Here is a 14,581-nt window from a genome sequence, read left to right on the forward strand (position 1 = left end):
TTTGGCACATTTTAATTCAGACTAGCCACATTCAAGGGTGCTCAGCAGACATGTGGCTAGTGACTATAGTATTAGACAGCATAATTCTTGATTAAAATAAACTAAAAAGATGTAGTGATTGCAAAGTGTATACCCTAATTGGTTTCTGACTGATGGGGAAAAAAATCAGCTATAAAAGACTTTTAAGGACAATGGGGAAATTTGAATATGGATGATATATTAGTTGTATTATTGAATTATAAATCATTTTCTTAGGAATGAAAGTGGCATTACAATTATGAAAGAGAATATACTTATTCTCAGGAGAGGCATACTGAAGTGCTTAGGGATAGGAGGTATGACATCTTCAACTTATTTTCAAATGGTTCAGAAAGAAATTAGAAAATGTGACAAAATGTTCCATTTAAAAGGAGAAAAAAGTAATGAGAAGCCACTGGAGAATTTTAAGTGACATTACCTAATTTGCAATTCTAAATAATATTGTTGGTTGCTCTGTGAAGTGTGTCTAGAGTCCATACTGTAAGAAGGCAATAGTACAAGCAGGTCACCACATACATGATTAAAAAATATGGATTTAGGAGATATTTTAAATACAGTATTGACATTATTTGCTGACATTCTTGAGATATAAGGAAGAGGACCTTCAGACAAGAGAATAAACACATTTATTTTTCCCTTCCATGATAATGTCTTGAAATACCCAATCTAATACAGAAATTGCATGTGTATAGTTTATTTACATTAAACATATTATAGACATAAAGGTGAGAGCAGAGCAGTATTTGTTCAAACAAGATTGCTGGAAGGTTAGGAGAATATACAGGCAACTAGGCAATGCAGACAATGAAGACTCTTTTCCTACATAACAGAGCATGACGATACACAGTCACAACTTATGGATGAGGGGACAAATAGCAGTCAACAAAGACAAGAGGAAAAAAAACAGCTGGAGACACAAAAAAAGGAACCAAGAAACAGCATATCACAGAAACTAAGGAATTCATTTCATTCAAAACTATCTGAATTTCTTTCCTCCTCCCACCTACCCCCCACAACCTTCTGCCATTTACCAGGCAAAATTCTAGCGGCTTAGAATAACACATCAGTTAACAAGAGACAAGGTTTCCGTTTGCATGGAGTTTATACTCTAGCAAAGGAGTTAGATAACATACATAACAAATAAATAGCATAAATAAATAAAATACATTACTAATTATTAGAGGTATGGAAAAAAGTAGGATAAGGTAGGAGCAATTGGGAATAACAACAGGCAAGATACAATATTAATCAGGGTTAAATCTCCCAAAAAGTAAGGGCTCCTTGGTATCAAATGCTGCAAGGAGGTAGATGTGCATGAGGTTGAGGAAAGCATATTGGACTCAATGACTTTTCACCTGCATACTCAGGGGATTTCTCCTTAGTATGCTTTCTTATTTTATGCCCATTGAGATCTGAGCTCACCCTGAAAGTTTTCCCACACTTTTCACATTTATATGGTTTTTCTCCTGTGTGGAGTCTTTTGTGTACATTGAGCTCTGAGCTTTGATGAAAGGTTTTCCCACACTCATTACATTCAAAGGGTTTCTCCCCACTATGGACTTTCTTGTGGTGTCTAAGGCCTGAGCTATAACTGAAGGCTTTTCCACATTCTTGACACTCATAAGGCTTCTCCCCAGTATGGATTCGTTTATGTTTGGTAAGGTCTGACTTCCCACCAAAGGCCTTCCCACACTGATTACAACTGTATGGTTTCTCCCCCGTGTGAATTATTTTATGTTTGGTAAGGTCAGAGCTGCAACTAAAAGCCTTCCCACACTCAGCACACTGGTAAGGCTTTTCTCCAGTGTGGATTCTCTTGTGTTTGGTAAGGTCTGAACTCCCACTAAAGGCCTTCCCACATTCTGTACATTCATAGGGTTTCTCTCCAGTGTGGATCCTCTGATGCATGGTAAGGCAGTGCCTAAACTGGAAGGCCTTGCCACAGTCACTACATTCATAAGGCTTCTCCCCAGTGTGAATTTTCTGATGCATGGTAAGGCAATTCCTAGTCTTGAAGGCTTTCCCACAGTCACTGCATTCATAGGGCTTCCCTCCATTGTGAATCCCTTTATGCTGAGAAAGTGCTGACCGGCTACTAAAGGCTTTCCAGCATTCATTACATTCGAAAGGTTTCTCTCCTGTGTGGATTCGGTGATGTTCAGTGAGGGCTGAGATATTCCTAAAGGACTTCCCACAGTCCCCACATTCATAAGGTTTCTCTCCAGTGTGAATTCTCTTGTGTTTAATAAGATCTGAGCTCCCATTGAAGGCTTTGTGGCACTGGTCACACATATATGGTCTCTCTCCACTATGTATTCTTTTATGTTGGGTTAGAGCAGAGCTCTGGCTGAAGGCTTTCCCACAGTCTTCACATGTGTAAGGCTTCTCACCACTGTGGATTCTTTTATGTAGGGTAAGAGCTGAGGTCACCCTGAAAGCTTTTCCACATTCATCACATTCACAAGCTTTCTCTTTGACATGCATTTCCTCATGAAGAACAAGGTCTGACTGCCAACAGGTGTTTTCACAAACTGTGCTATATTCACAGAAACTGCACCCATTAGGAACTCTCTTATAGATGACATATTCTGAGCTTTCATTCAAGCTTCCCTTTAAATCTTTACCTTTTAGTTCTGACACATCCATCAGAATTTTATTAGCTTTGTCATTCATCTTCCTAGAATTTTTATTCTTATTTTTCAGTGTTTCTTCTACGGATTTTCCACACTGATTCTTCTGGGTACTTTTCAAAATGACCCAGTGTGCCTCCTCGTTTCCAAATGTTAGTTTTTCAAGTTTTTCAGTTGATTTCTGACCCCCAATCTTAGTCCTAATAGCTGGCTCTTTAAAATAGAGAAAAAAAGAAAAAGAAAGTCTCTTGTTTACTGCACTTGTGTAGCAAAAAAAAAAACCACATATTGATTATGTGGAAAAAGACCAGTGTGCTGTATTAAGACATTTTCTAAACCTAAATATTGTTTAAATCTATGGGGAAAGAACCAAGACAAAATTAATTTTTAAAAATACTGGGTTAGGCCAGGCATAGTGGCACAAACAGATAATCCCAGTTATTTGGGAGGCTGAGGTAGGATGATGACCAGTTCAAGGTCAGCCTGGGCAACTTAGTGAGACCCATCTCAAAATAAAATAAAAATTTTAAAAAGGGCTAGGAACGTAACTCAGTGGTAGGTGCCGGCCTAGCATGTACAAGGACGTGGGTTCAATATCCATTACCACAAAAAAAAAGAAAAAATACATATATATTTCTAATTTAATATGTAAATAATAGCTAATATATATGTATATGTGTATATACATATTCCATATTCATCATATTCACATCATGCTACATTCGCATACACACACACACACACATACACACAAATACACAAATAAGCAAAACAGAGAATGGAAAATCTAAGCTCATAAAAACTAGGGATTTACACCTTCAGAGTACCCTCCAAACTTGAAATTAATGGAGCTAAAATAATAGGTTATATCTCAAATGACCCCACCACAAGGGCACAAGAATGAAATAAAACTGAACATATCAGTTCAACCTGCCCTGATGTTACATATCTCACTTTGAACACAATCTCTTCAAGATACTATATTATTTTCAGTATCTACTTGCAAAATATAACTCTAAACTTCTCTCCTATAGGAAATCATTAAACTTCCTTCCTACAGGAAACCTCCCCTGATTAACTCTGATCCAACTCTGACCAAACCAGAACTGAGTTGTTTTTGAATTCTCTTAGAAATTATTTTTCTACCCTGTATTAACTGAATTTATATATATATATATATATATATATATATATATATATATATTATTTTGTTAACTCTCAGCTAATTGGGTCATGTATCTATTTTATCTAACAAACATGTCTTTCTTACCATATACTTTATCTATTTTTATGTTCATGAATAATCTCTAATGGTAAGTGAGGTTTCGAAAATCCAAAATAGGTTTATCCTTAACATAAGGACAATGTCATTGCAATGATCTTATCTATAAACTCTAGTCATTGACCTCATACCTAGATTAAGAGTCTGGCATAACTAGGAACTTCTTCTGAGTCCTACAACAATTATTAAACATGAATTATACAGCACCATGTTTTGGGGATAATTACAGCCTCTCCAAGAAGCTCACAGTTTAGTGCAATGTTTTTCAAACTTTAGTGGGCATATCACATGAAAAGCACAGATTCTAGCTTGCCCCTGGAGATACCCAAAAATCTCTTGTTAATAAGCATTCCCATTGATTCATATGTAGGTGGTCCTTGGTTGTCACTAAGGGACATAATTTATAGCTGGAGAATATCAAAGAAGATTGACTTGAAGATTCCACTGCACTAAGAATTGTAGGTTAAGAGTATGAAAAAAATGGAGATTATATATATATCTAAAGTGGTAAAAATAAAGTCAGCCAGGATGCAAGGGATTCATATACTTTTAAATTATACAGATTGAAACCAGTGTTTAGTTTTTTTTTTGTTTTTTCCTCCTAAAGATTTCAAATGACAGATAACTGGGAATGAGCTAAATGATATGTCCTTAAGTTATTAAGGTAAAGAAGAAGATAAGGTAGAAATTCTCAGATTCTTTATGGCTCACTTACCTGCACAGGAGCTTCTTGAGGCCACTCTTAACCCAGCTCCCTGTGGATCAAGAACATAGGACTCCTGACCTTGCTCCAGCTGGGAGATCACAGTGGGTTTGGGAAATTGGAGTGCTCCTTGCAAGGAAGGTAACAAGATACAATTATCTAGAAAGTAAAATAAAACTACTCCAAAGCCTAATCCCAAATTTATGGTCAGTTAAGATGTCAATATAGATCAGAGGGGATAGAAAAGCAGGGGGTAAAGATAGATGGACTAAAAACGTCCTCAGAGCATCAAAATATATTAAAAACTACAAATCAAGAAAAAAAAAGGCAAAGCCAATTCTAAATATGGCAAAATGGTATTCAATAAAACACATCTAAATAAAAAATGATCATCTTCAGTAGTCATCAGTGACATGTAAATTAAACACATGCAATACCATTATACATCCACCATATGGCTAAAATGAAAAGACAGTACCAAACATTAACACTGCTGCTGGGATACAAACTACTTTATTCAGTATACGCTATGACCCTACAATTTCATTCCTAGTTATAAACAACAAAATACGTGCATATTTTCATGAAAAGTCATGTACAAAAATGTTCAGAGCAGCACTGTACTAATCAAATCTGAAAATAAATGTCTCTTTACAGTGAAATGATATAAACTGTGATATTTTATACAATGGAATAATATAAGTAATGAAAATGAGTAACTGCAACCTCTGGCAACAAATTAATAAATCTTACAAATGTAATGTTGAGTGTAAGAAGCAAAACACAAAAGAGGATATATTGTTTCGTTCTACTTATCTAAAATTCAAAAACAGGCAAAATTAATCAATCATGTTAGAAGTCAGTAAAATTATTAAGTGAAGTGAAGGTAGGAAGATAAAGAGAAGCACTCCCTGAAGCAGGCACAAAGAGGCAATCTTCTGAAGTTCAGGCAAAGTTCTATTTCTTAATGTAGGGTGGCTATGTGACAGTTTTTACTCTGAAAATTCAGCAAGTAACTTTTGTTACTTTTCTGGATACATGATATCCCAACAAACCACTCCATGAAAAACAAGTATACAAACATATCACAAGGCAGAAGGAAACCAAATCAGAGAATCAGTTTTCTGTCCCTGAAAAGCAAAGACACATTTAACGAGGCTACCCTCTTTTCACTGAAGAAAACAAAATTCTTTCGGATGCACTGAAAAAGTGAAGCAGAGCCAAAGCAAGAGAAAAAAATACTTACCTAGAGAAAGCAAATTCTGATAATTCTCCAGCATCACATTCCTATAGAGGTCCCTCTGTGCAGGAATTAAACACATCCACTCCTTCTGGGTAAAGTACACAGCTATGTCCTCAAACATCACCAGCTTCTAAAACAACAAATGCTTGCTGTCCTGGGAAAATCCCATAATGACTTCATAAGGTAAACAAGGAGAGTTTGCTAAAATACTATCACTTTTATTAAGATTATGAAAGAAGTGGCAGGGAACAATAGAGAAAGTAATGGGGTTGCAATAAAATCAAAAGGAAGGGTTAAATAATCAAATAAACATTTAAGTGAGCATTAAACATCTAAATTTTGGAGCTACATGGTCAAAGACCACCATGATTGAGGGTATGAATTACAGCTGACTTTATTCAGAGAATAATCACTCTCCAGAAGAAGAAAGGAAACGAGAGCTCACCTGGGGATTGCTGACCAATGATACTTCTTCCTGTGCTCTGTTTTCTTGGCAGTTCTCATGATCTAAGGCAGATTCACGGGAAGAAGATGCTGAGAGAAAAGAAAGTAATCAGTGTAGTCAATAGGGACCAACTGTTCAATAAAAGTTCCTCTTGCCAAAAATTTTTCCTTTGAATCCAGGAACCCTATTCAAATGTGTTCTAAAAACAAAAACTAAAACTCCACTGATAAAACTCAATTTGCTTCTCTGGTATTTCTTAACTCATTTTTCATCAGAGCATTCAATCTGTGTTAACAAGATAAAATGATTACTGACCCTCACATATACACTTATGGCTTTTCCTCTAAGGTTTTGTTCACAGTCCTCCTGCCATCTGCAACAAGCCTTCCCTCTTCTACCGATACCCTAATCCCTGACTTGCTATACCTCTTCACACACACAATTCACAGCACATCTCCTCTGAGAAGGTAGAAGAAAAGTATGCTCTCCTGGAGCATAGAGCTCAAGCAAAGAGCTCACTGGCCAGATGGCCACTACTTTTCTTTTGCAATTGATTGCTGCTAAAAACTGCAGACTTCTCAGTGTTAAGGTCTTTATCCAAACCCCTGCACTAAAATGCTTGACCAAACTCTAGCATGGCTTCCAGCCACAGGAGGGATGTCTCTAGGATGACCCTGTCTCCCTACTAAAACGCCTGCCTCAGAAAACTCAACACTGCCAGGATAATTTACTATATATTCTAGCTAACACCTGATGATAGGTGCCAGCCTCCCTTAGGGCATTTACTACAAAAAGACTAAATTGTAAATATGTATTTCTTGCAACTCAGAAGTATCTCTCAAGAACCAGATAGCCATTCCTTTGTAATATTATCATCAAGAGGGATAGGTCCTCTGTCTCTTAGATTCCATGGGAGGCCAGAATTCTAACTTTGATGGTGCCAACTAACATACAGCTGACCTAATCTTATTTACAGTAACCTCCTTTGTACTTTTTCACATTCCTGGCTCCACTGAGTACCTTTACTCCCCCCACACACACACACTTTAAAAGACCCAAATCAGAATGGGGTTCAGCTCTTTCCCCTACTGTCAGTAGTTACCAAATAAAATATTTTTACCCCTCTAACTTATGTCTGAATATGTTTACCTTTGATACTGTCCATTATAAAAATTCAAAGACACTTTATAAACCAAACTTCTAGAATTATCTGCATCCTAGAATTCAGCAATATTCCTCCTTTACTTTTCTCTTTTCCAAAATATTTGTGTGTGTGTGCAGGCACAATACATTTATTTTATTTATATGTGGTGCTGAGGGTCGAACCCAGGGCCTCACGTGTGCTAGGCCACAACCCCAGCCCCCTTCCTTTATTTTTGTGATCAGACACTTTCCTCTGTACATCTACTGTTGCATAACCTTTTCTATTAAAATTTGAAAAGATACCAAGTAGTATAGAGTCATGTACTACTCAAAAAGTCTTAGAGAAATTTAAAAGTTCAATTGGTTTCTTGCAAAACTTCCTTTCTCCCCGTCCCCCCATTATTTTGGCATAGCTAACTCATTCTGAATCCTCCAGAGTCACTTACTATTTGTTTTGTACTTCATTTTTACAGTTACAGATTAAATCTGGAATGTCCCCCAAGGCTCATGTGTTGAATCCTTGGTCCCCAAAGCAGTAATATTCAGAGGTTTCAGGAACATGACTGCATCATGAAAGTTCTGATTTCATTAATGAATTAATCCATTGATGGGTTCACAATTGAATGGACTATTGGGAAGCAAGTAGAAACTGTAGAAGATAGAGCCTATTTCAAGGAAGTAGGTCACTGAGGGCATGGCCTGGAAGGGTATAATTTGTTCCTGGCCCCTTTCTCTCTCTTCTTTCTTCTTCCTTCTTCCCTTTCCCCTTTTCTCTAACTGTCATGAAGTAAGTTTTGCTCTACCATATCCTGCCTGCCATGATGCTATGCTTCCCCACAGGCCCAGAATCAAAAAATCTAGTCAGCACGGAGTGAAACTTCTGAAACTGTAAGCCAAGATAAATATTTTCTTTCTAAATTTATTTTCTCAGGTATTTTGTCACAGTGACAAAAAGCTGACTAACACAGTAGTTCACTGGACCATAATCAATCATCTTCCTATCTCTTGGTTCTTAGGAACCCATTAAAACACTAACGTTATTCCACACTTCCATTTCCAAATTCACATCCTCACAAATCCTGAATTCTCATTTATCTAGTCTCTCTTCAGGTCTGAATAGTAATATTCTCAAAGTGAAGGCACCAACCTCCATAATCACATTTTGGGATCCTCCTTCAAGTACTTTTATAGGACCTTATCTACCACTGGTACAATTTCACCCTTCTTTGACCTCTGTGATATATGTCATGGACCATTCTCTTCCTTTTTCCTTCTGACTTCCTTCTTGCTCTTTCATATAGTTCCTTCTACTTCTGGGGCTGGGGTTGTGGCTCAGTGGTAGAGCATTTGCCTAGCGTTTGCCTACTTGTCAGGCACTGGGTTCAACTCTCAGCACCACATAAAAAATAATAAATAAAATAAAGGTATTGTGTCCATCTACAAATAAAAAAAAAATTTTTAAGTTCCTTCTACTTTTCACAGTTTTCCTACTTAGTCTTCTTCAACAGTAGCTTTTCTTCTACTCACCTCTTACACCTAAGTGAATGTAAGGTCTCCATTCTTGTCCCTCTGCCATTCTCAACAACTTCTCCCTAAAGTACTTCATTTACATCTGCAGTTTCAACTTTGAGTAGATGATTCTCAAATCCATTTTTCAACCCAGATTACTTTACTAAACTAAAACTCAGGTCTTGAGTACATGGACATTTGCATGTATGCCACAGATGTGCAAATTCATCTTCAGATTCAAACTGATCATTACCTCATCTATATTGCCAAACAGTGAAGAGCACTTCTATCTACTCAGTCATCCAAGCTATAAACCGTTCTCTTATGTACCCTGTATACCTACTCAGCCACAAAGACCATATACTTTATCCTCAATCCCACAGCATCCTGTACATATTTCTTTTACAGTGGACTGTTCTCACAGATTTCCTTGTTTTCCCAACCAGACTAAAATGTCTTGAGGGCAGAAGCCAAATATCCTTCAACTTTGCATTTTTACTGCCCAGCATAGCTATCTGGTCCTTAAAATATAAAATGCTCTACAAATGAACACATGAATTAAGTGAATGAATAAATAAATGGATAAACTGTTCAGCATCCGCTTTGGGTGTAGAATACAAAAACAGTTATTTAACTGAAAGCTGGTCTCTCCTCTCCTGGATATGTGGATCCTGTATTAGTCCAAGGGCCCACCAGATGATGGTTACAGAGCCTCCTCAATTGCACCAACAGTTTGGAGCATTTGAATTTCATCAAATCTTTGGCAATACATTTAATTTTATCACACACATTACTATTTTATCTTGAAAAAAAAATTTGGTATAGATCATTTATTTACTATTCTAAAAAATAATAATAATTATCCAACTAAAATCTCTTAGTCTAATTCTATGAAAGAATTCTGTCAATAAGAAATCCTATGAGGGCAGAGGTAAAACAGGTTGGGTCCTAAAGTAAGGGATCCCTGCGTAAACTGACCAGATAGGCCCAATATCGGATAGCCCTTCCCAAGCCTCCTGTGGGTAGAAGGATTATGAGAACAAAGATGGCCTGAGAAAGAAAGATCCTGCTTTGTTTGCTATAGGCAGAACCCAGTCTAAATGTCCACTTAGTCCTTACCATAGACTATGAGTAGATCCAGGCTTTGGATACAGGTCAGATTCTGAAGATTTAAGAGATTTGACCAAGGAAGGACCCCAAGCACTGCTTCAAACTATAGCCTTAGAGGTTTGTCTCCTTGTTCCCATCTTCCTGGATCATCCTGCCCACAGAAAGGTTTTTAGCAAGGGGGAAGTATGTACAGAGCTATGATGTCTGAAATAGCTGGGAACAGGGAGTCTAACCTCCATGGCAATTTTTATTTTTTTTTATTTTTTATTTTTTGGTACCAGGGATTGAACCTAGGGGCCCTTAACCACTAAGCTACATCTGCAGCCATTTTTTATATTTTTTTCTTTATTTAGAGACAGGGTCTCACCAAGTTGCTTAGGGCCTCATTAAGTTGCTGAGACTGGCTTTGAACTTGTGATCCTCCTGCCTCAGTTTCCCGAGCTGCTGGGATTACAGGTGTGCACCACTGTGCCAAGTTCTATGGCAACTTTTAAGAATGGTCTGTGAGTCACACTAGGGTAGGGATAATGGAAAAGATTTTCTATAAAGACCCAGATAGTAATATTTACAGCTTTGTAGTCTCCATCACAATTATTCAATTCTGTTATTAAACACAAAAGCAATATGTAAACAAATAAGCATGTCTGTGTTCCAATAAAATGTATGGACACTGAATTAGAAATTTCATAATTTTCAATGTCTTAAAATATAATTTTTTAACCTTTATTTTATTTACTTATTTTTTAGTAGTGTGAGGATTGAATCCAGGTCTTCACATGTGCTAAGTGACCACTCTGCCACTGAGCCATAACCCCAGCCCAAAATATTATAATTCTTTTGTGGCTTTTTTCCAACCATTTAAAAATATAAAATACATTCTTAATTCAGGGGCCATACAAAAAGAAGTGGTGGGACCCATTTGGTCTATAGGCTGGAAATTGCTGACTCCCTGCCTTAGGAAATAAGGTGACCAGTCTCCAGAGCCAATGCAGGATGGGACTGCTTCAGGAACATCTAAGAAGTAGGTTTCAGTCACTTTCAGGTCAATGTTTGCTTAGTTTTATTTTTAAAATACTTCTTTGGTATCATGTCATAGCTCCCTCACATAAACAGAAGACAACTGGTAGCTCCCCACCTCTCTTTTCTTGTAGAATCCAAGAAACAGGGATGAAATTTTGAGGTTGAATAACTACGGGCCAATGCTGGATAACTGGTGAATCCAAGGCTGATGTCAAAATCTTCTTTTGTGCCAAGTTCTGCTCTTCCTGGGCACTGGATAGAGCCTAGATATAAAAATGTTATCAAAGGGAAGAAATATAGGATTAGACTGCAAAGAAAGGGGAAATCAAATTTTCATTTCATCTTAGAAGATTCATATAGTCTTTCCTACAAAAGCATTCAACCATAAAGTTGAATCAATATAGTCAGCCACAAAGAGGTTAAGGGAAAATCTCAACAGAGAATCTTTGCCCCTACTTCCTTTGTCCCTTAAGAAAATCGTATTTTTCATTGTTTCTCTCACCTGTTGGGTAGAGACACTGCCTCCTCCTACCTGTTCTTCTCCATCCAGATCTTGTTCTTCATCTCCTCTCATTCCTATGACCACCTCTCTGGTAAGAGAATCATGTACCCACATCCAATCCTGTCTTTCCAGGTAAGACATGCCGATCCTTCTCAAGAAGAAAGGACTCCTCAGTGAGCCAAACCCCTGGGAACACTGATCAAAAATAAACGGTTTCTCCGGAGTGGCTGACATCTTGAACCAAGAGGCAGGAACTACACTGCATTTTGAGTCCATTGGCAGTATGACTTTCAAGACCAGGAGAGTTCAGAGGCTCCGCTCTGCATTCCACATTAGCCTTCAACAAAAGACCAGAAGAAAAGAAGCCATGAATGAGATCAGTACCACATCAATAATTTAAAAACACAAATGACTCGAGCTGTCTGGAAAAGAAAAGATATCGGCTGAAATGAAGAAAATTACAGTTCTAATCAGAATTTTAGGATTGGTGCTGGGGGATTCGTGTTGTGACTTAAGAACGCAGAGTTGTGGCACCAGTCAGCCTGGGTTTACTAAACCTCAATTTACCAGCATTTTCACCTTGGGCAAGTTTATTACCTTCTCTAGGTTTAAGTGTATGTATGCAAAAAACAGGATAATAACAGAAAATACCCCCGCTGGATTTGGAGCGTTAAATGCCTTCATACGATTTAAAGCACAAGACCTGACCCAGACGGAGTAAGCGCGCTATAATCAAGTGTCTACCAAATAAAATTTTTTTAAAACGTTTAATATTAAAGGATGGATTTAAAAAGGAGAAGCAGACGGATGAGGGGGGAAAAAAAAAAAAAAAAAAAAAAAAAAAAAAACACAGAAGAGAAAGGAAAAGAAAAAGATGTGTCGGCAGGCGGAACCCCCGACACCTCACCCCACCTCGTCCCAGCCGCAGCCGCAGGGCTGGCGGGCCAGCGAGCCGCTCTTCATCATGGTCCCACACCTGCCCGGCGGTCTCGGATTTTCCGCCGGTTTTTCAGGTCCAGCCTTCCAGGAAATCGGCCTGAGGGAGTCCAAAGCCCCCCCACACCTCCAGTTGAGGTGTAAGAAACCAGGACCCCACCCCGCGCTCCCACACTAGCTTGGCTCTGAGCTGACACAGAGCCTTTCCACTCTCTGGTCTCCATGGTAACCTGCTGCTTGCCCTTCTAGGACCTGTGGCGGACTCTTCTCTTTGATCCGACCCTGTAGACCCTGAAACTCACGTCCGAATCACAGCTTGGTTAGTTGGGGACACTCGCCTCGTTTGGAGTGCAGAGCAGGTTGAATATGATGTTTTTCTTCTTCATTGTACAAAGAGAGGAAAATAAATAGAAGCACTAGTTAATCAGAATTAGTGGTCGAACCGTTAGAATTAAATTTGAATTGTTTTGTCTACTCATGTATTCCAAGCCCTTAGAACAGTAGCTGTAGTGATTGTTAAATGGATGAACTGAAATGGGTCTGAAAATAAAATTGCTGCAAAGAAATTTTGACTTATATCAGCATTCGCCTCTTCTCAGTAGTTTGTATCAACTACATTTAAATGTGTTATAATTTTTAGAATTATGAAGAGTCACAAACATTATAATGTATCCTGTTCTCCAAAATGTATTTCTAATGTTATTTTTCAATAATATACCTTCATTGTGTTACAGTTCAATATAATGTTTAGCAGAAGAAATGTGAATGGAAAATATTTAATATATGTAAATAATAAAAGTAAGCTCAAAAGATATATTTCAAATTTTGAGGAAGTGCTAAATATTTTTTTTAATTGATGGTATGTTTTAAAGCAGTTTTAGCTTCAGAGAAACACTGAGCTAAAGGCACAGAGAGATTTCCCATAAACCCTTTACATGCATAGGCCAGTCCACCACTATCAACATCTCCAACCAGAATGGCACGTTTTTTACAAGTGAGGAACCTACATTGACATATCATTATCACCCAGAGTCCATGGTTAACATAAAAGTTCACTTTGGGCTTAAATATTCTGTGGGTTTAGACAAATGTATAATGATATGTAACCACTATTATAGCATCATACAGTGTTTTCAACACCCTGAAAACCTCTGTGCTCCGCTTATTCATCCCTCTGTCCCCCAACCTCTGGGGGGTTGACCATTGACCTTTTCACTGTCTCCATGTTTTGCATTTTCCAGAATGTAATATAACTGAAGTCATACAGTATGTAAACTTTTAAGATTGGCTTCTTCCCTTAGTAATAGACATTTTAAACTCTAGTAAATGCTTTTTTGATTGTTCTTTCCTATATTAGATGAGAAACTTGGCTAGGTGGCTCAGTGATAGAGTGTTTGCCCAGCACATGAAGCCTTGAGTTCAATCCCCAGCACCAAAAAACAAATAAATTAAATAAATAAACAAGCTTTGTACCATAAAATTCTGGGAGATTATCCTTTTAGAAGAGAAAACTCCAAGAAAACAATTATTTAAAAAAAAACAATATAAACAAAACTGAATCAATATCAAATCAAAGACAAAAATACTTGCTTAAGTTCTTAGTTGAATTTTTAAAAAATCAGTTTAAATAACAAGAGTATTGAAAGGAAAATGAAAAAAAAGATCTGTAGCAGTTAAAAATGAGTTAGAACTACCTTTTCATTCAAGATAAATCTTGACACCACAAAGATGATTACAAAGTACACAATATACCCAATTTTTGCCAAAAATATTGAACCCAAATCAAATCAAAGTCTTTCAAGATTAAAAAATATGTATGGAGGGAAACTGTACAGAATTTGTAAAATACAATAATTACACAATGTGATATTTGTGGTTACCCATATATGTACTAAAAATATACAAACATGCATGGGAATAATAACATCGAAATCAGAATAATAATTAATCCAGGAAAGAAGGAGGAAGGAATTGGAAAGGGGTATACAAGGAATTAAATTGTATCTGTAATATTTTATG

At 37.3% G+C, this 14,581-nt stretch overlaps 1 protein-coding gene across 2 annotated transcripts; it reads right to left on the reverse strand.

Annotated features, from left to right (window-relative positions):
• Nucleotides 1-648: 648 nt before the first annotated feature.
• LOC124987954 (zinc finger protein 383-like) lies at nucleotides 649-12,764 on the reverse strand. Of its 2 annotated transcripts, none has more exons than XM_047557055.1 (7): nucleotides 12,539-12,764; nucleotides 11,657-11,963; nucleotides 11,240-11,387; nucleotides 6,343-6,431; nucleotides 5,901-6,027; nucleotides 4,667-4,783; nucleotides 649-2,882 (listed from the first exon to the last, which is right to left on the reverse strand). In XM_047557055.1, the coding sequence occupies exons 2-7, from the start codon at nucleotides 11,900-11,902 to the stop codon at nucleotides 1,327-1,329; spliced, it is 2,283 nt and encodes a 760-aa protein (XP_047413011.1). In that variant the 5' UTR covers nucleotides 11,903-11,963; nucleotides 12,539-12,764; the 3' UTR covers nucleotides 649-1,326. The 2 variants fall into 2 exon arrangements, with proteins under 2 accessions (XP_047413011.1, XP_047413010.1); XM_047557054.1 differs by having other exon boundaries at nucleotides 11,627-11,963.
• Nucleotides 12,765-14,581: the final 1,817 nt, after the last annotated feature.

This window comes from Sciurus carolinensis, chromosome 7 (assembly GCF_902686445.1).
Source record: "Sciurus carolinensis chromosome 7, mSciCar1.2, whole genome shotgun sequence".
Lineage (NCBI taxonomy): Eukaryota > Metazoa > Chordata > Mammalia > Rodentia > Sciuridae > Sciurus > Sciurus carolinensis.